This window comes from Chrysochloris asiatica, unplaced genomic scaffold (genome assembly GCF_000296735.1).
Source record: "Chrysochloris asiatica unplaced genomic scaffold, ChrAsi1.0 scaffold00017, whole genome shotgun sequence".
NCBI lineage: Eukaryota > Metazoa > Chordata > Mammalia > Afrosoricida > Chrysochloridae > Chrysochloris > Chrysochloris asiatica.
In genome coordinates this window covers 28,005,443-28,025,325 of record NW_006408535.1, presented here as the reverse complement: position 1 = coordinate 28,025,325, position 19,883 = coordinate 28,005,443, and the positions used below count along the sequence as shown (strand labels likewise).

The window sequence follows — 19,883 nt, the reverse complement described above, 5'->3', positions numbered from 1 at the left end:
ATTGTCAGGAGAGACCAGTCACTGGAGAAGGATGTCATGTTTGGTAAGGTGGAGGGTCAGAGAAAAAGAGGAAGACCCCCAACAAGATGGATTGGCAAAGTGGCAGCATCGATGGACTCAAGCGTGGCAACAGTAGAGAGGCTGGCCCAGGATCGGGCAGTATTTCGTTCTTCTATGCACAGAGTCACTATGAGTCAGTACCAACTCGATGCCACCTAACAACAACCACCTCCAATTCATAATCGACTTCTAAGTAAAACATCCTTGCCTGATCTCTGGGAATCTACTACCTTTTGAAAGACACATTCTCTGGAACACTGTTCTGAATGTCAGAAGGCTTTGACCATCTCTGTATTCATTAAACATTTTAGGTTGTAGACAACATTGGTATGAACCATCTAATACTTTTAATACAATTAGTCGCCTTTTCCACCACCCTCAGTAAAATTAGTGAGGATTCTGGCATTCCTTTGGATGTGACTCCAATGAAAGGTGTCTTAAGAAAATATTCAAGTCAGAATGGCTTGTTCTATTATAAGCTTCTACATTTAGACATTAAAATTCCTATACAGGGTCGCTATGGGTCGGAAACGACTCGATGGCACATAACAACAACAACAACATTCAGAGAATTCAGAGGATCCTAAAGGAACCAGAGACCACCTCTGATCAACTTTTTAAGAAACCCTTAGAATTCTCTCAAGTCTTTTCCAGACTGCTGCCTCAATCTTAATTGTACCTCTGGACTTCTTCTTTAAGTGCTGCTGTTATCCAAATACAGTAATTATACTGATTCTAAGTCATGTATCTTGTGCTCCACTCAACGTACTCTACCATCTTCCTCTCTTTAAAATCCTCATTTCACAAGTTTACAGTTACCTATTCAATAAACACAGCATGTAGACTAATTTAGGGGCATTTCCTTGCTTTTATGCCTTTCATGTTGTAATACTCTCCCCAACTCTTCATATCTTCAAAAAAAAGGTTACTGATGAATTGATTCCAAGTCATGGTGATTCCATGCCTGTCAGAGTACAGCTGTGCTCCAATGGCTGATTTTTGGGAAATAGACTGCAGGGCCTTTCTTCAAAGGCATTTCTGAATGGACTTGAACCACCAACCTTTCAGTTACCAGTTGATCATGTTAACTGTGCACCACTGAGGGACTCCAAAACTTCCTCCCCTTGCACTTTATCAATATCCTCTCTTTAACCGTTCCAAGGAAGAAAGACAGGCTGTTAGCTCCAAAGATTTATAGTCTCGGAAAGCCTATGGAGCAGTCCTACTCTTTCCAAGAAATGTTGTTCTATGTATCAACTTCAAGGTTCTGGGTTTGTTTCCTGTTTTTTTTTTAACACCAATTCTAACTTCCTAAATGACAAGGGCTATTTTATTCATCTAATCCCAAGTACAAAGCACAGTGTTTAGCACATAAGCAATATATATTTGTGGAAGGATTAAGTACCCTGACGATTAAAATTATGGTGGCGGTGTCCTGTTGAGTCAGTTCTGACTCATAGCGACTCTGTATAGGGTTTCCGAGGCTGTAAATCTTTATGGGAGCAGAAAGCCTCATCTTTCTCCCACAGAACCACTGGTAGTTTCGAACTAGCTGACCTTGAGGTTAGCAGCCTGACTCATAACCACTACGCTACCAGAGCTCCTTGATTATAATTATAGCCAACATTAACTGAACATTTCCATGTGTCAGAAACTATGCTGAGCACTCTACATGCATCAAAACATTTACTCCTTGCAAGATAATACACATTATTATCATCTACATTTTACAGATGTGGATGATGGGGTTGGGATAGGTTAAATAGCATGCGCTATGAGTCGGTACTGACTCGATGGCACCTAATAACAACAACAATGAAGTCAAAAGTAGAGGAGCATGAAGCTAAACAGATTCTCCAATCCCAGAGTCTGTGCGTTTAGCTCTCTACTCTGTACTGCCTGAGTTTGGCTGGTCTTGTACTGGGACTCAATGTACACACCTGTAGTAGCTCACACAATAACATATGGTTCCTGTCTAGGGTGAAGTGTGGTGTGGCACTGTGGGACTGGACCGTATGGTCGGTTTGAACCACAAGGTTGGTGGTTCAAATTCACCAGCCGCTCCTTGGAAACCCTAGACAGGGTCGCTAAGAGTCAGAAACGACTAGCTAGCAGTTAACAACAATCTAGTCCAGAATGAAGTACTCACAAAATTTCCTGACCATGAGAATGACTCACTACTGAGTATATTTCAGAAAACACAAAAGCAACTCCTTTGGATTTATCTGTCTGGGCACAGAATGAAAAACTGCAACAGTGATTCTCATGTTGCCGCTCCAAATCCAGCAAGTCTGTGTGAAATTTTCCCTTCTATGGCAAAATGAGAAAAATAATAACAGTGTGATTTTCATAAAACTATATTCAGGAACCTTGGTGGCACTATAAGATAAGCACTGGACTGCAAACTACAAGGTCGGCAGTTCAAACCTACTAGTTGCTCTGTGGAAGAAAAATAAGGCTTTCTGTTTCTGGGAAGATTTACAGACTTGGAAACCCTATACAAGGTTGCTAAGAGTTGGAACCAACTCAGCAGCACCTAATAACAACAAATCTATTCAAGTATTTAAATGTCCTTTTATGAAATGATAGTAATTTTTTATCTAACAAAGGGAGCCCTGGTGGTGCAGTAGTTAAGTGCTTGGTAGCTAACCAGAACGTGGGCAGTTTGAACCCATTAGATGCTCTGAGGGAGAAAGATGAGGCGGTTCTACTCTATCCTATAGGGTTGTTATGAGTTGGAATTAAGTAACCGCAATGTTTTCTGCTTAAATATGACAAAGTGAAAAGTTTCAATTCTGTGTTGTCCACAATTATTTTGCTTTACTGATCTTAATTATTTGAGGTAAAATATACATAACATAAAATTTAGTATTTTAACCATTTTCAAGTATGTAATTCAGTGGCATAAAGTACATTCACACCCTTGTGTAAGCATGACTTCATTCTATTCCTAGATGTTTATCATGTAAAACAGAGACTCCAGACTCAGGAACCATTAATTCCTCATTACCCTCCCAGACAGCCCCTGGTAACCTCTATTCTATTTCCTGTCTCTCTGAATTTGCCTATTCTAAATATCTCACAGAAGTGGAATCATCATACATTTGTCCCTTTGTGTCAGGCTTATTTCACTTAACATGTCTCTAAGATTCATCCATGTTGTATCACACAAAATAACTTAATTCCTAATTTTTAGGGCTGTATAACATTCCATTGTATGTATATACTATATTTTGTTTATATATTCATCTATTGGAGTCCTGGTATGGTGCTGTGGGTTAATGTGCTGGATTGCAAGTTGATGTGAACCACAAGGTTGGCGGTTCAAGTTCACGCGTTGCTTCTTGGAAACCCTATACACGGTCTCTATGGGTCAGACCCAACTCAACGGGACTTAACAACAACAATTCATCTATTTGGGTTGTTTCCATCTTTTGGCCACTATGAACAGTGCTGTTACTGTGACTAGCACACTGCTGTACAGGTACTGGTTTTGACTGATTTTAACAGTTTAAATACAAAGACTCTTCAACTAGGCGATTCTATTTCTAGGTAACTATCTTGAAAAAAAAAAAAGGACATATATCCAATGAGGTACTTGTAAAGTATACTTACTGTGTAACTGTTTATTAAAAAAAAAATAAAACCAAATCTGGAAACAGCCTAAATTTCAATTAATAAGAAAACTATTAAAGTACATCCATAGATGGGTATATTACACAATAAATGATCATTTATTACATTTATTAATAAACTTAATTAGTTTACTAATAAATTATAATTTATTATGTAATATACCAGTCTATGGAGTCCTGGAGTGGTGCTGTGGGTTAATGCGCCAGACTGCAAAGCCGTTTGAACTGCAAGGTTGGAGGTTCAAGCTGTTCCTCGGAAATTCTATACAGGGTCGCTACGGGTCAGAACCAACTCTGCTGTAATCAACAACAACAACATGTAAAGATATAAATACACAAAATTATTTAAACAATACATAATTACATGTTTTCTATATGCAGACAAAATATGTACATGGCTGCTAATCACAAGAGCAGCAGTTTGAATCTACCAGTCACTCTGAGGGAGAAAGATGAGCGTTTGGCGCCCATGAAAATTTAGTCTCAGAAACCCTATGCAAGGTTGCAATGAGTCAGAAACAATCATGATCACACCAGTATGCTTGTGGTTGTTAAGTGTCACCCAGTCGGTTCTGACTCATAGCAACCCTGTATAGTTTCCGAAGAGAAGCTGTGAGCTTGGACCACTGATCTTATGGTTCATCCCAACTTTGTAGTCCAGCACATTAGCCCACAATCAGTATGTACACACATTTTAAAAAAGGATTAAATGCATACATATCTCTGTTCGTATTGGTTATCTTTGTGAGGGGAAGAAGGACTGAGGAAAGAATGGATCTACGGTGGCTGATAGTGGGCATCATGATACCTCCAACTCACGGCAGTCTCATGTGTTCTAGAACAAACTACCCATATGGTTTTCTTGGCTACAATATTAGCAGAGGCAGAGTGCCTGGCCTTTTTGCCCATAGTATCACTGGGTGGGGGGTTTGAACCATCAGACTTTAGGTTAGCAGTTGAGTGAACACCATTTGTGCTGTCAAGGCTTCTTGATAATTATGCTTATATCAGATTTTTTTCCCCCCTTGTTAGAAATAAACACCAAGTACATATGAATGCCATGATATATCATTGGGGATTTGCTTAAAAAAAAAAAAAAAATCAGTTGGGGAGATGTAGTGGGTGTAAATAAAATAAGATGGGCCATGCGATGTTAATTTTTAAAAGCTGGGTGAAGGGTATATTATACCTTACTCCACTGTTACATATGTTTAAACCTTCTCATAATTAAAGTTGTTTTACATTAAGTGAATAATCTAAAAAAGATATTCTTGATACATCATGTCATCCTGAATTTCTTCCCTCAAATTTGGTAATTGTGACCTGGTAACACATTCAAAGAGTCCTGGTGTAGTGCTGCAGGATCAGCATTGGCCTGCAAGGTAGGCATTTCAAACCCACTAGTTGCTCCTCGGAAACCCTGTATGCGTCAGAGCCAACTCCACAGCACCACCACCACCATCACCAACAGTGCATCCAAGGCTACTTGCCAAGTATACAATCACCTTATGCTTAACAACTGCTTCAGGCACTGGTGGGAATATAAAAGCATGAAGTGATCCAGTTTCCACTAACAATCATTTTCAAATGAAGATTTACAAAATGAACAGAATGAAACAGTATACAAAGAAATGCTATACTGAATACTGTTTTCTAAATACAAAGGGCAGTGGCAAAATGCTATGGTGAATTGAAACCAATTTAAAATCCCTTTCTAAGGCTGAAACTCAAAGGGAAGGCACCAGCAGTGTTGTATGCTCCCTGGTGACCTCCCTGGTCAACCTGTGAGTGGAAGTGCGGCAAATGCAGCAATAAGGACATGGGCTGAGTTTGGCCATGTTCCACAGACACCTTGAAATGAGAGAGAGAAGAGGAAGAGCTGGTTGGTTTGAAGCTCAGGGAGACATGTGAACTCCTGAGTCCATACACACTGACCAAGCCACTGGGGCTAGAGTTATGAGTGAAGTGGACAGTTGGTCTGAAGTGGGGGCAGCTGTGCGAGAACTCCCAAACTTGCAGAAAGTACCCATTTGACCTAGCTTGGATGACTTGCTGACCAGAACTCGATCAGATGAAGATAAAGAAGTCTGACACAGGGAGAAGTGTAAATTGCTACAATTTGATGAACTGGACCTTTGCTTATGGATGTTGTTGCCCCAAATTCCAACTGAAAGGGAAGGATTCTACATATCAAGGATCAAACATGCCTCCTCAGTACACTGGGTTGATAGGGACAGGCAACTTAGATTTTGGCTATCAAAATGGGGGGGTGGGGTGGCTACAAAGGCACAAGTGGCTGGTTCACAAGCTTTCATGAGAGTGCTTAGTGTCAGCACGAGGGGGATAAGATATAATCCTCACTGAATCGTTTTCTTCTTGTCCAGATTGGTCTGTGAAAGGGGATGGTGGCTGATGGGGATTGCATTTTATAATTCAGTGGTGAGTAATTTTTATCATAACTAACACATAGTGATGGTCACAGTAAATCTGAAGAGGTGCAACTCAACGTGGGGAGCAGTTAAATCTGTCATTTCAGGAACTAGAGTCCTAGGACCATCAAAAAGGTAGCGCATAAGTGGAGCATGGGATCGTAACCAGAAAAGCAGCAACAACAGAGATGGTGGCAGAAGTGATGGTATGCAGAGCTAGAGCAGCCGAGGACTCTAGGCCCAATGGACTGAGAAAGGCAGTGCGCCTGCAGGCAGGAGGCTGGTTTGCAAAATGTGTCTTCTGGGGATTTAAACGAATATATGTTTTCAGTATGGTACGTGTACATAAAAAAACCAAAAAAAACATGATTTGTTGAATGTAAAACTGATGATCTGCCCTGTGAAGCTTCACTCAATTCACAATAAATGATTTAAATTTAAAAAATCAATTTAAACATCAGAGATAACATTTCACACCTATCAGAATAGCTATGGAGTCATAGTGACCAGACCAACTAGGTATAGGGTTTCCGAGGAATGGTTGGAGGGTTTGAACGCCAACCTTGTGGTGCAAACTGATCTTTTAGTTTGTGCATTACCCTGCAGCACCACACCAGGATAAGCTAAACGCAAGATCAGATCAGTTGTTCAAACCCACCAGTTGCTCCTCAGAAATCCTATTGTTGTTGTTGTCAAGTGTCCCTGAGTCGGCTGATTCACAGTGACCCTGTCTAGGGTTTCCCAAGAGCTGTTGGTGGATTTGAACCACCAGGATTCCCAGAAATTCTATTCAGGGTTGCTGAAAGTCAAAACTGACTTGATGGGACTTAACAGTAACAACATGTAAAATGGTACAACCTCTTGGAGAATTGTTTGGCATATGCTTAAAGTTGAATATGCATGTATTACAGGACTCAGTAATTCCTTTCCTAGGTATTTATCCAAGAGAAATGAAAACATTATGTCTACAAGAAGATTTCACAACAACCTAAGCAGAAACAACCCAAATGTCTGTCAAAAGGAGAATGGATAAATTGTTATATAGTCATTCTATGGAATGTTATTTTTAGGTATTTACGTATAATGGAATAAAGTACTGCCTGGTCACCCAACAGAAATACAAGTCAGTAAACAAACTACAGATGCACATATACTGGATTGAACGGTACCCCCAAAATTTGTGTTGTAAATCCTATGCTCTATGCCTATGGTTCTAAATCCACTTGGGAATGAATTACCTTTGTTATGTTAATGAGACAGGATTCGTATAGTCTAAGTCAGTCTTTTTGAGATATGAAGTAATTAAACAATTAGAGATGGGGGAAAACACATGCCAAGTCACATGAACATCACCCAGGAGTGGAAGCTCAAAAGAAGCAAAGACCTTACTCCACAGCTGACACAGAGAGAAAGCCTTTCTTCCAACCTAAAGTGTATATTTGTCAAAATACTCATTTGTGCTATTTGTTACAGCACTACTATGTTAAGTAAGACAACATACAATATAAAAATTTCACATACTGTAGTATAGCATAGTGGTTACGAATCGGCCTGCGAACCTTAAGATCAGCAGTTCGAAACTACCAGCTGTTCTGCGGGAGAAAGATGAGGCATTCTGCTCCTATAAAGATTTACAGCCTCAGAAACCCTGTACAGGGTCGCTATGGGTCAGAACTGACTCCACGGTACATAACAATAACAACAATAAATATTCCACTGGAGCCCTAGTAGCATAGTGGGTTGCACAATGGGCTACTAACCACAAGGTCAGCAGTTCGAGTCCATCAGAAGCACCAAGGGAGAATGATGAGGCTTTCTATTCCCATAGACTTACAGTCTTGCAAATCTAGTGTTTAGAAACTGGGCTGTGAACATCAAGGTTAGCAGTTCGAAGCTACCAGCTATTCTGCGGGAGAAAGATGAGGCGTTCTGCTCCCGTAAAGATTTACAGTCTCGGAAAGCCTGTACAGGGTCGCTATGAGTTGGAACTGACTGCATGGCACATAATCAACCATCAAAATCCTATACAGGGTTGCAATGAGTCAGAACCAACCAACTTTCATACACCTATGTTGTTGTTGTTAAGTGGCTTTGAGTCAGTTCCAACCCACAGCGACCCTGTCTGTATAGGATTTCCATGGAGCAGCTGGTGAGCTTGCACTGTTGATCTTGTGGTTCAAACCGATTTTGCAGTCCAGCGTATTAATTAACCCACAGCACCACACCAGGGCTCCAACTGAAAATACCTCACGTGCCTTGTGTCAGGAGTACCTTAGTCCTCAAAGTGACTTCTTTGCTCTTTTGCAGCAGATATGTCTATATGCATATGCATACGTCATTTGATTTCTTGACTGCTACAGGTGTGGCATTGCGGGTTAATGCCTGGACTGCTAGGTTAATTTGAGCTGCTCGGTCGGCTGTTCAAGCTTACCAGCTACTCCTTGGAAACCCTATACAGGGTAGCTATGAGTTGGAACCGACTGCTGTTGTCGATAAGTGCTGTCAAGTTGGTTCTGACCCATAGCAACGTTGTATAGGGTTTCCAAAGAGCAGCTGATGAGCCTGAACCGCTGACCTTGCAGTTCAAATGGCTTTGCAGTCTGGCGTATTAACCCACAGCGCCACACCAGGACTCCTGGAGCTGACTAGATGGCACTTCCACAACAACTTCCACAGATGCTGGTTCTGGATCAAGTCAAAATGAAGTCTTTGCCGACTTCAATCTTTTCTCAGTTTATATTGTGATGTTATTTATTGGTCCAGTTTTGAGGATTTTTGTTTTCTTTACATTGAGGTGCAATCCATACTGAGGGCTGTAATCGTTGACCTTTTTAATGGTAAGTACTTCAAGTCCTCTGTTTTCAGCAAGCAAGGTTGTATCATTTGCATATCACAGGTTGTTAATGAATCTCCAATCCTGATGTCACATTCTCCTTCAGATAATCCAGTTTCTCAGATTATTTTATCAGATAAAAGACTGAGTAAGTAGGGTGAAAGATACAATGCTGATGCACACCTTTCTTGATTCTGAATTATTTGGTTCTGAATTATTTGGTACCTTATTCTAACAACTGTCTCTTGGACTATCTATAGGTTCCCCACGAGCACAATTAAGTTTTGGAATACTTATTCCAAATGTTATTCATAGCTTGTCATGATCCACACAGTCGAATGCCTTTGCATGGTCAGTAAAGCACAAGTAAATATTTTTCTGGTTTCTCTGCTTTCAGCCAAGATCCATCTGACATCAGCAATGATGTCCCTCATTCCACATCCACTTCTGAATCCGGCCTGAATTTCTCCTGGCTCCTTGTCAACATACTGCTTACAAGGGCTTCTGAATAATTCTCATTAAAATTTTACTTGTATGTGATAGTAATCATATTATTCAATGATTTTCTCATTCCACTGGACCACTTTTCTTTGGAATGGACACAAATATGGATCTCTTCCAAATGGTTTGCCTGGTAATTGTCTTCTAAATTTCATGGCATAGACAAGTGAATGCCTGAAGTGTTGCATCATTTGTTGAAACATTTGAATTTGTATTCTGTCAATTTCTGGAGCACTGATTTTTTTTTTTTCTGCCAATGTCTTCAGTGCAGCTTGGACTTTTTCCTTCAGTACCACTGGTTTTTGTTTTTTTTATCTTTTTATTTAAAAAATTAAAAAAAATTTTTTTATTCTTAATTGAGTGAAGGTTTACAGAGTATATCATCAGTTTCCATTCAACAAGTCATATATTTCCTTTTATTTCAATAATTGCAATCCCCTCAATATAATATCACTTATCCCACTTCCTCCCTGTGATTCTTGTTTCCATTCTTCCTTCTTTCCCATCCCTTCTGAATTTTGTCCTTTTGATTTTGAGTGGTTGACTGCTCTATGGCATGCACACCTCACTGGTGGTGTTGCCTCCCTATATACCTATCAGGAGTCCTGGTGTGGTGCTGTAGGTTGACTGGACTCACAAGGTCAGCGGTTCAAACCCACCAGTTGCTCCCCAGAAACCCTATACAAAGTTGCCATGAGTGGGAACCAACTCGATGGAACTTAAAGACAACAACAATACCTATCTACAATACCACTGGTTCTTGATCATATCCTACCTCTTGGAATGGATGAACATCACCCACTTTTTGTTGGTACAGTGAATTCTTTCCTTTGTGAATTCCTTCTATCTTCTTTTGATGCTACCTGCTTCATTCGATATTTTGCTATATACACACATATATATACTTTTTTGCCATAGACATACATGTACATACTGATATACACTTAAATGGAGCAAACAAAATAGAAAGGAGGAGAGAGATGGAAAGCACAGATCTCTATGAAGATGAAGATAAAAATAAAATGTGGGGAGACTGACAATTTTAGAGAAATACTAAATAAAATTAATTCAAAATTTCTAAGGTAAGAAAGAGACAACCTAAAACATTGTTACTGCAGATAAGCAGCATCAGTATTACCTGAGAGAAGTCAGAAATGCAAAATCAAGGCCCCAGCCTAATTTCACTGAATCAGAATCAGCATTTTAATAAGATCTTCATCTTCAACACAGTGGGTTTTTTTTTTTAAACTGCAGGTCTCAACCCATCAGTACGTTATGAAATCAACTTAGAACCGAACTGAAAATATCAGTGTGTAATGATTAAGTTTTTTGTGAATGCATATGGGTCATGAAGTAAAAATTTTAAGTGCTGGCTGAAATAAAACACATACACCATAAGAACATATGGTGAATCTGATGAAATTACAACACTGAATTACATCTCTGTGACGATAGAAGAGGAAAAAGCAGATAAAAAATAAAAGAAACACTGAAGTCAGCGGTTAGCACCAAGAACTGTTGTTGCTGTTATGTGCCGTGGAGTCGGTTCCGACTCATAGCGACCCTTCACAGGGTTTTCAAGGCTGTAAATATTTACGGGAGTAGAAAGCCTCATCTTTCTCCCGCGGAACAGATGGAAATTTCGAACTGCTGACCGTGAGATTAGCAGCCCAATTCGCAACCACTACGCTACAAGAGCTCCTTAGCACCAAGAACTAGGGCACCAGACACTAACCTGTCTCAGTCAAGGTCCTGGATGTCAGGCTCAGAAAGGCAGATGCTGACTGAATAAACTCCCAGCTTTGGTTCCTACAATGGCGGCTGAGACGCTATACTTGACAACCGTCAGCGAAGGCCCCGATTCCCCCAGGCTAATGTTTTTGCAATAAGCTCAGACACAGTCAGTGTTAGGGCTTAGGAGAAGAAGGTAGCCTGGTCATAAAGAATGGAGGGCAAAGTTTATTCCTAGACTCTCAGAAAAAAAGGGGGGTGAGGGGTGAGGCAAGCTAATCCTTCTCTATGACCACTTCAAATACAGACAAACCCAATTCAAATACAGCCAGCCACTTTCTGGGTCAGAGCGCCGACTTGGCAAGAAATCAGGGATAACAGAGATGTGGAGTTCATCCGGTGCGGTCAACCCCAACTCTCAAGGCCCTCCTGGGTCCTCTTAATTCCCATCACACCTCGCGCAGAGCCTAGAGGCTGTCAGCGCCCTCCAAGCTCGGGAAAGGCGTGGTTTTCCTTCCCCGTTCCTCCCGTAACAGGCACAGAGGCCAGCCTAATACCCCAGCGTCTTAGCAAGTCTGGAGATGATCCCACCTTCACTTTAATTAGCATCTTCTTCCCAGTTTGGGGCTGCACACAGACAAACTGCTGCTTCTACCGCTGCGGTCTTAGCTGCCGCTCCCCAGCACTCCGCCAGTGGGAAATAACCTCTGCTTCCGGGTCACCACTGCTTAGCTCCACCCTTTTTCTTTTATTGGGGGGGGTCTCCCAAAGAGCTCAGCAGTTTTCCCGCGCTTTGTGTCAGTGGAATGGTGAGGGAAAAGAAGGCGACTGGATTAGTTACAAGAGAGACGGGCGCCTCCGCGATTCTAAGTGTCTTTACAGAGCCTGGGCTAGCAGAAAGAGGGGGAGGAAAGGACTTCTTCCAACAGGCCAGAAGGCACTTCCTTCCGTTCCACGCTGGAAGTTGTAGTTTTCTGCTGCCCTCAGCATCAATGGCAACCGTGGTGTCTCAACTCTGTTTCCCAGAAAGCTTCGCACGGCCGCCGCCGAAGTTGGAATTTTTCGGTTAGCTGTTTTCGCCGGCAATTAGTGGAATTTGTCGGCTTGGTGTAGAAGACTCATTGGGACTGCTCGAGGCCAGTTGCTAGGCAAGGGGAGCTTCGGTCAACTGCCATCTGGGCCACTGCAACAGGAAGTGGGTAATCCTATTCCGGAAACTGGTTATAGTACCCTTCATTCCTTCGTTGATTAGAATTTGCCCTTACAGTAATTTGCTCTTTGCAGGGGCGGTAGAAGGAAGAGTAGCGGAGTAGGGGAGTGCACTTCCTCTAGGTCTCTCACAACCCTTCCCAATTCTCCCTAACAGAACCCACTATGGATGTCTCCATCGAGGGTAATCGCAACTACGGGACGGGTCTGAGGTGACAGGCTTTAGGAACCACACCTCTGTTGCCCTGACTATCCACAACGGAAACGAGGCGTGAGACAGGCGCTGCCCCCGCCCTTTTAAAGGGCATTAAGAAGTAACAGGAGACTGGCTCAGTTTCCTCTTAACGTCTCTTCCCTTCTAGCCGTCAGATTCATCGCTTCCCTGAGACCTTCACCATGCCACATATTGACAACGATATTAAACTGGATTTCAAGGATGTCCTGCTGAGGCCCAAGCGCAGCACCCTTAAGTCTCGAAGTGAGGTGGGCCTGCTTCTCCAGTTGTTCTTTCCTGACCCCGAGATCCTTGTGTGCCAGGACAGAGAAAGGTTCTCTTGTTCTTAGGCAATACACATCTCTTGGATGAGTGAAATGCATTTCCTTTTGATATCTGCAGGTCGATCTCACAAGATCCTTTTCATTTCGAAACTCCAAACAGACCTACACAGGGATTCCCATCATTGCTGCCAATATGGATACTGTAGGCACCTTTGAGATGGCTAAGGTTCTTTGTAAGGTAGGACTTTTCTCCTGTCCCTTCTTCAATGGTGTTCAGTTGCCTCAGATGACTACAGAGGTTTTTGTATCCCCATCCCACCCTAGTTAGCTCTCTGGCACTCGGCAGTCAGGATGTCTGCTGTTATTCTTTAGAAGTAAGGTCTGACAGCTTCAAAGGGCCATGTGAAAGGGGTCCTGGTAGCACAAATGGTTAAGCACTCAGCTGCTCACTGAAACGTTGGCAGTTTGAACCCAACCAGCGGCTCGATGGGAGAACGACCTGATGATCTTCCATACAGATTACAGTCAAGAAAACCCTATGGCACAGTCTGTCACATAGGGTTGATAGGAATTGAAATTGACTCAATGGCACCTAACAACATCTAATGCATTTCCAAATATGCAAGTGAACTAAGAATTTCTATATAAAATGTAAATTACAGAAATGTGAATCCATTTGATTCAAAACTAAGTTTTGCCCAATTTTTCTGATACATGACAGAATTTCCCCTTTTGTCCTGTCCAGCAGTACCAATTTTTCTGACAAATGACAGCATTTCCCCTTTTGTCCTGTCCAGCAGTGCCAATTTTTCCCACTACCCAGGCCCTTCCCAGCCAATCCTGTGTATCTCTCCAATTATACCATTGTTCAACACATTGTTTTTAGTCCAGAAACGAAATAGTTTGGGCATTCAAAAATTCTAACTGGAAACCTTAAAGAGAGCAATTTGTGTACTATTCTTTTATGCCTACTATCCAGCTTTTTTCCATTTTGTCGCAGGTTCCTGCGAGTTTCTGGGATGTGTACAAAATGCAATGTTTTTCTTAAACACAGGTTGTTGTTCACTTTCAAAACAGAAGATGATGTTCCTGTCAGTATCATTACCTGACTCTATACTTGTAGCTGAGAAGGTAGATAGCCACCTGGGCACTCTGAGAACATATCCACTCCGCTGGTTAATCCAGGTAGTCCTGGTTGGTGAATTCTGCTGACATTTGTGGCTGTTAACCTTAAGGACTGCCTCTACTTTTTCTCTATTTTTAATTGCTATCTTTGTGGAATGTCTGCTGTTATTTTTCTGAGGTTGATAGTTATGCAGTTTTATTATTTATTCTTGTTGCCATTCAATAATTGCTTAGGAATCCTGCTGTTGTCCATCTGCCCTATCCAGTATTGTTGGGGAACAGTGTATCATACTTCAGTGCTAACAGACTTACTGTAATATCTGAACCTTGTTGGGAACTCTGTTTAGATGCTTCATGTTGAGAATGGCTTTTTAGTATGGCTAATGAATGATGTGGCGCTATGGGTTAATGCACTGGATTGCAAAGTTGTATTGAACCACAAGGTTGGTGGTTCAAGCTCACTAGCCATTCCTCGGAAACCTTATACAGACTCGCTATGAGTCAAAACCAACTTAAAGGCACCTAACAATGACAATGAATGCTGAAGAAATCAGACTTTAGAGATAGAGCCAAGTTTCATAGTAATAAGTAAAACATTGAAGGCAAGCATGTTTTTCTAGAACTCTATGTGGATTCTTGGGTATGATGCTATAGGACAAGCACTGGACTGCAAACCACAAGGTCAGCAGTTCAAACCCACCAGCTGCTCCTCAGAAACCCTGTACAGGGTCGCTATGAGATGGAATCGACTCAACGGCACTTAACATCTTAGTGTGTATTCAAATGTGCTCATTCTGCTACACCATGCGCAGCTAGTTCTAAGAAAGCTTGCTAAGCACCTACAGTGGTGTTTCTCAGTCTATGTGTTGGACTCCTGGTGTGGCGCTGTAGGATAAGCACTGGACTGCGAACCACAAGGTCAGCAGTTCAAACCTACTAGGCACTCCTTGGAAACACTCTACATGGTGGCTCTAAGTCAGAACTAACTTGATGGCATGTAACATCATGTTGACGGCAGAGTATTCTAAAAACAGAATGCAGAAGCAGACTTAACCAGGTAGCACTGATAACAGTCTGAGCACAGCTCTCCTTGTTGTAGGTGGATGCGTGACTTCCGTGAATTTCTCAGTCAACTGATGTCTCTTTTCAGTTTGCTTGTGTGCACTTTTAAAGCACAAACATTGGAATTTAGAGTAGCCTTTGAATGCTTTTCTTAAGGTTCTAGAGTATTGTTTACAATCTGCTGAGCTAGGGAATACAATTCTGATGAGTCAGTTGCTATGCTTTTGAGCTTGGCTGACTAAAAGATATGAAGCATTTTTTCGCTTGGTCCATGAAAATGTGCCCGTTACTCAAGTGAAGATGGATAACACCTTATTAGTTTCATTAACCTTAAAGCCTTTCCTTTTGAGTAGCTAGACTTCCTAAATTACTGCTGGTGAATTGACCGGAAGATACAAAGAATAGGTTAGTTGATTACTAGGTTACAATTTGAGGAGGGTTGATGTCCTTCTATAGCTCCTGTTTGTCCCATTGCAAAGTGTGTGCTGGCCTGTGAAATCCAATCCAGATGACTCAGTACTCTGGTGGGAACGATTGACAAGTACTAGCATGGCGCTGTAGGATCAGCACTGTACTGCAAACCAAATGGTCGGGCGTTCAAAGTCACCAGCTGCTCCTTGGAAATCCTATGCAAGTTCACTATGAGTCTGAACCAACACGACAACACTTAGTGTAAGGTGAAAAGCCTTATTGGGATTTGTAGGGAGGATAAGGAGTCCTGGAATGGCATTGTGGGATAGAGCACTGGACTGCAAGGTCAGTTTGAACCACAAGGTGGGCAGTTCAAACTCAGCCACTCCTTGAAAACCCTATACAGGGTCGCTGTGAGTCAGAACTCACTCAGTGACATTTAACAAAGGAGAATAAAGATTAAAATAAAGTTTTAGCTCTTCCACTTCAAATTGCTTTCTTTCCAACTTCGATTCCTTTCTCCCATACAGAATAGCAAAAAGGTCAATTTCTAGAAAAAGATCCTTCATGACATTCTCTTTTTGATTGCTCCCCTCCCAGTTCTCACTCTTCACTACTGTCCATAAGCACTACAGCTTCCAGGAGTGGAAAGAATTTGCTACTCAGAATCCTGACTGCCTTGAGGTAATACTGGGTGTACCCTGGTCCATTCCTTATCTCATTCTGAGAATCTTATTTTGGGTTCCTGGGAACCAAGCCTCACCTCCTACCCCTACCAACTACTCAACAGATCATCCGATGTGACAAACTAGTTGAATGCCCCCTGTGCCAATGGCACTTTTCCCCCACAGCACGTTGCTGTCAGCTCAGGCACAGGCTCCTCCGACTTTGAACAACTGGAACGGATCCTGGAAGCTATCCCCCAGGTGAAATATATCTGCCTGGATGTGGCAAATGGCTACTCAGAACACTTCGTTGAATTTGTAAAGGATGTGCGGAAGCGCTTCACTCAACATACCATCATGGTAAGTATCCTGTGGTTGGTGGTGGTTATGGAGTAGGTTCTGAATTACAGCAACCCTGTATAGAGTTTCCAAGGCTGTAAATCTTTATGAGAGCAGAAAGCCTCATCTTTCTCCCATGGAACTGGTAGTTTTGAACTGCTGACCAATTAGCAGCCCAACTCATAACCACTACACTACCACAGCTCCTTTAGGTTCCTGTAATTGGTATATTCCTGGCCTTCTTCCACTCATTCCCATCACTCCATTTTGTTACATCCGTTCCTTTCTCCTCTGCACCATTAAGATAATTCCTAGTCCACCTACTCATGTCACTGGGAGATCTGCCTTGGTTTCATGCTTAGAATGTCTAGTGATCAGTTCAGGGTATCTGACCCTTTGACTTTATAAATCCACCATTTTAGACATTACTCACCAAACTGTGATGGAACTTATATATTGCATGTATCTGTGATACATACACATCTACCCACTGAAATGAATATGCACTCAAAACACTGCTTCATAGAAAAATCTCATGAAGCAATGTTTTGTTTTATTTTACAAGCTTAGGAGTATAATGACAAGGTCTCATTTTTTTCTTTGGACTGTCCATCAAAAGCAAATTGTTGTTGTTATTAGATGCCATTGTTAGGTTCTGATTCAGTGACCCTGTGCACAACAGAACAGAGCACCACCTGGTCCTTTGCCATGTTCATAATTAGTACATTTGAGCCCATAGTTGCTGCCACAGGGTCAATCCATCTCATTGGGAATCTCCTCTTTTTTGCTGATCCTCCACTTCTTCAAGTATGATGTCCTTCTCCAGGGACTGGTCTCTCCTGATAACATGTCAGAAGTATGATAGCTGTTTCACCATTAGCCTGTATTACTATCCTTTCCCCCATCTTCCCTGAAGGCAAATCGTCTGTAACAGAATGGCTTAAGGACATGATCTATATTGGGTCTGATGTCAGGGAAGAGGAGATAAATCTACTCTAAATCAGATCTCTGTGCTTCCTCCAGTAGTTCCTCACCAAAAGCTCCTCCATGCCTCTCATGGAGCCTTGTTATTGGCCTTAGGCAACCACGTGCATCCAGGACCTCAGCTTTATGCACCAGTGATGCTGACCTCTCACCCTCCCTCCTCTTCCTCAGTGGGGTGTAGGGGAGCAAGGCATTTGGAAGTGGCTAGTCTAGAAGCCCTCAGAGGACCTAATAGAGGGGGCCCAGGTACACTTTACTTGTAATAATGTTTGAAAGTCACGGTTCAGGAGTACCATATGCAAGGGCATGCAGCCTTCTCTTAGTTTCTGACCTTAAGGATGCTCTATTTTGATTGTGTGTCAGGCAGGGAATGTGGTAACAGGAGAGATGGTGGAAGAACTGATCCTTTCTGGGGCTGACATCATCAAAGTGGGCATTGGGCCAGGTAAGCTGGTTCACTGTGGTGCCCTTTCAGTGGTAAGCACTTGTGGAGCACCTGAGTCTCATCCTTGTCCTATTCTCCTCAGGCTCTGTGTGTACCACACGGAAGAAAACTGGAGTGGGCTATCCACAGCTCAGTGCAGTGATGGAGTGTGCAGATGCTGCTCATGGTCTCAAAGGCCACATCATTTCTGTAAGGGCCAAGGGAGGCCACTAGGCGTCTGGTTTTCTGCCCAGTCTGGAGGCTCTCTGGTGTTTAGAGGTGGATCAGTACTCCTGGGTCCCTGCCAGCTCTGAGGGGGTGGCTGTCAGCACACTGCTTAAGGGATGGGACATCCTTGCTGTTCCTGCCTGATGCTCCTCACTTTGCAGGATGGAGGCTGCAGCTGCCCTGGGGATGTGGCCAAGGCTTTCGGTAAGGCGATTGGGAGGATCCTGTAAATGAGGCTAAGGTTAGATTAGTAGAGTTGGGAAAACCCATTCAGATTCTTTGGTAAAATCAGTTAGTTACCCTGATGCTTGTAGTTATCACCTGGGATAAGTCAGCAGGACAGATCCTGAGAATAAGGATCTGCAAATGGATACTGTCCCCTATTGTTGGACATGGTAGATTCCTACCCCATCCTGCCAGGATCAGGCTCTGTGGAGTGGGGCTACAAGTCTGCATTTTTTCACTTCCCAAGGTGCTTACACTAAAGTTGCTATACTCTGGGTCAATTAAAATAATAAGAAATGACCAGAAGATGGAAAATAAGCAAAAAGGAGAGAACAGAAGCCAGATGGGAAGTCTCTAGGGCTCCCTTTAAATTCTTAGGGAAAATCAGGTCCATTGAGAAATAGAAGCCAAAGCAGAAGACACCTATGTGAGTTTTGGCCCAGCCAGAGAAACAGATTCAGAAAGAGGCTGGAGGGAATTGAATATTTGGTGTGAGTTATTTTCAAGGGTGGGTAAGTGGGTATTGGGGCAACATTCATCCCTTTCCCTCCTCTTGCTGCTGACAGGGGCCGGGGCAGACTTTGTGATGCTGGGTGGCATGCTGGCAGGGCACACTGAGTCAGGTGGAGAGCTCATCGAGCGGGATGGCAAGAAGTACAAGCTCTTCTATGGAATGAGCTCTGAAATGGCTATGAAGAAGTATGCGGGGGGTGTGGCCGAGTACAGGTATGTGTGGCGGCCCAGGAGCTGAAGGTTCTTACAAAGTGTGACTAAGGCAGGGTGGCGACAGAACTCATGTCTGCTGGTTGATAGATGGTACAATTCTTGGGGAAAAGTGAACACAGGCAAAATGCCAGAGATTGGGGAAGAGTCGCTATGTTTGAGGAATGCAGAAAGAGAGGGTAATATATTTTTTCCTACTCCAAGGGCCTCAGAGGGAAAGACAGTGGAGGTCCCCTTTAAAGGGGATGTGGAATACACCATCCGAGACATCCTTGGAGGGATCCGCTCTACATGTACCTATGTGGGTGCTGCTAAGCTAAAGGAGTTGAGCCGGAGAACTACCTTCATCCGTGTCACCCAGCAAGTGAATCCAATCTTCAGTGATGAAAGCTAGACAGAATTGCCAAGACACTGACACCCCACCAATTCCAGCTACTATGGCTATTTACTACCAGTCTTTCCCATCGTCTCACCCCTGAAGGCTCTGCAACAACGCTGCAGTTTTCTACTTACACACAAAACACCAAGGGCACGTGTGGGGAGGAAGCAAGGAAGACGCTGTCTAAGACGAAGTAAAATCACCAAATGAGAATATGGGAAAATTATTAAAAGGAAAAGACACTGATTCATAAGTGTTTTATGTGACCTTGGTCTGGAAGAGGCAATCCCTTAGAATCATGTTCTGTTAAACAGCTTCATTAAATGAGATCTTTGACAATCTAAAAAGCTCAGAAGTAGTGTTTACATATTTGACACACCCCAGTAAAGAGAGGTTTGAATGACTGTAGAGAAACGGGAGGG

The 19,883-nt window shown here is 42.5% G+C and overlaps 1 protein-coding gene across 4 annotated transcripts; it reads left to right on the top strand.

Moving 5' to 3' along the window:
- Positions 1 to 12,169: 12,169 nt before the first annotated feature.
- GMPR2 (guanosine monophosphate reductase 2) lies at positions 12,170 to 19,478 on the top strand. 4 transcript variants are annotated; one of them, XM_006835390.1, is made up of 10 exons: positions 12,170 to 12,384; positions 12,761 to 12,881; positions 13,015 to 13,134; positions 16,095 to 16,178; positions 16,346 to 16,519; positions 17,846 to 17,927; positions 18,010 to 18,116; positions 18,296 to 18,338; positions 18,926 to 19,085; positions 19,287 to 19,478. In XM_006835390.1, exons 2-10 carry the CDS (start codon positions 12,795 to 12,797, stop codon positions 19,474 to 19,476), a joined length of 1,047 nt encoding a protein of 348 aa, XP_006835453.1. In that variant the 5' UTR covers positions 12,170 to 12,384; positions 12,761 to 12,794; the 3' UTR covers positions 19,477 to 19,478. The 4 variants fall into 4 exon arrangements, with proteins under 4 accessions (XP_006835453.1, XP_006835455.1, XP_006835454.1 ...); XM_006835392.1 differs by having other exon boundaries at positions 12,180 to 12,325; XM_006835391.1 differs by lacking the exon at positions 12,170 to 12,384 and adding an exon at positions 12,467 to 12,498.
- Positions 19,479 to 19,883: the final 405 nt, after the last annotated feature.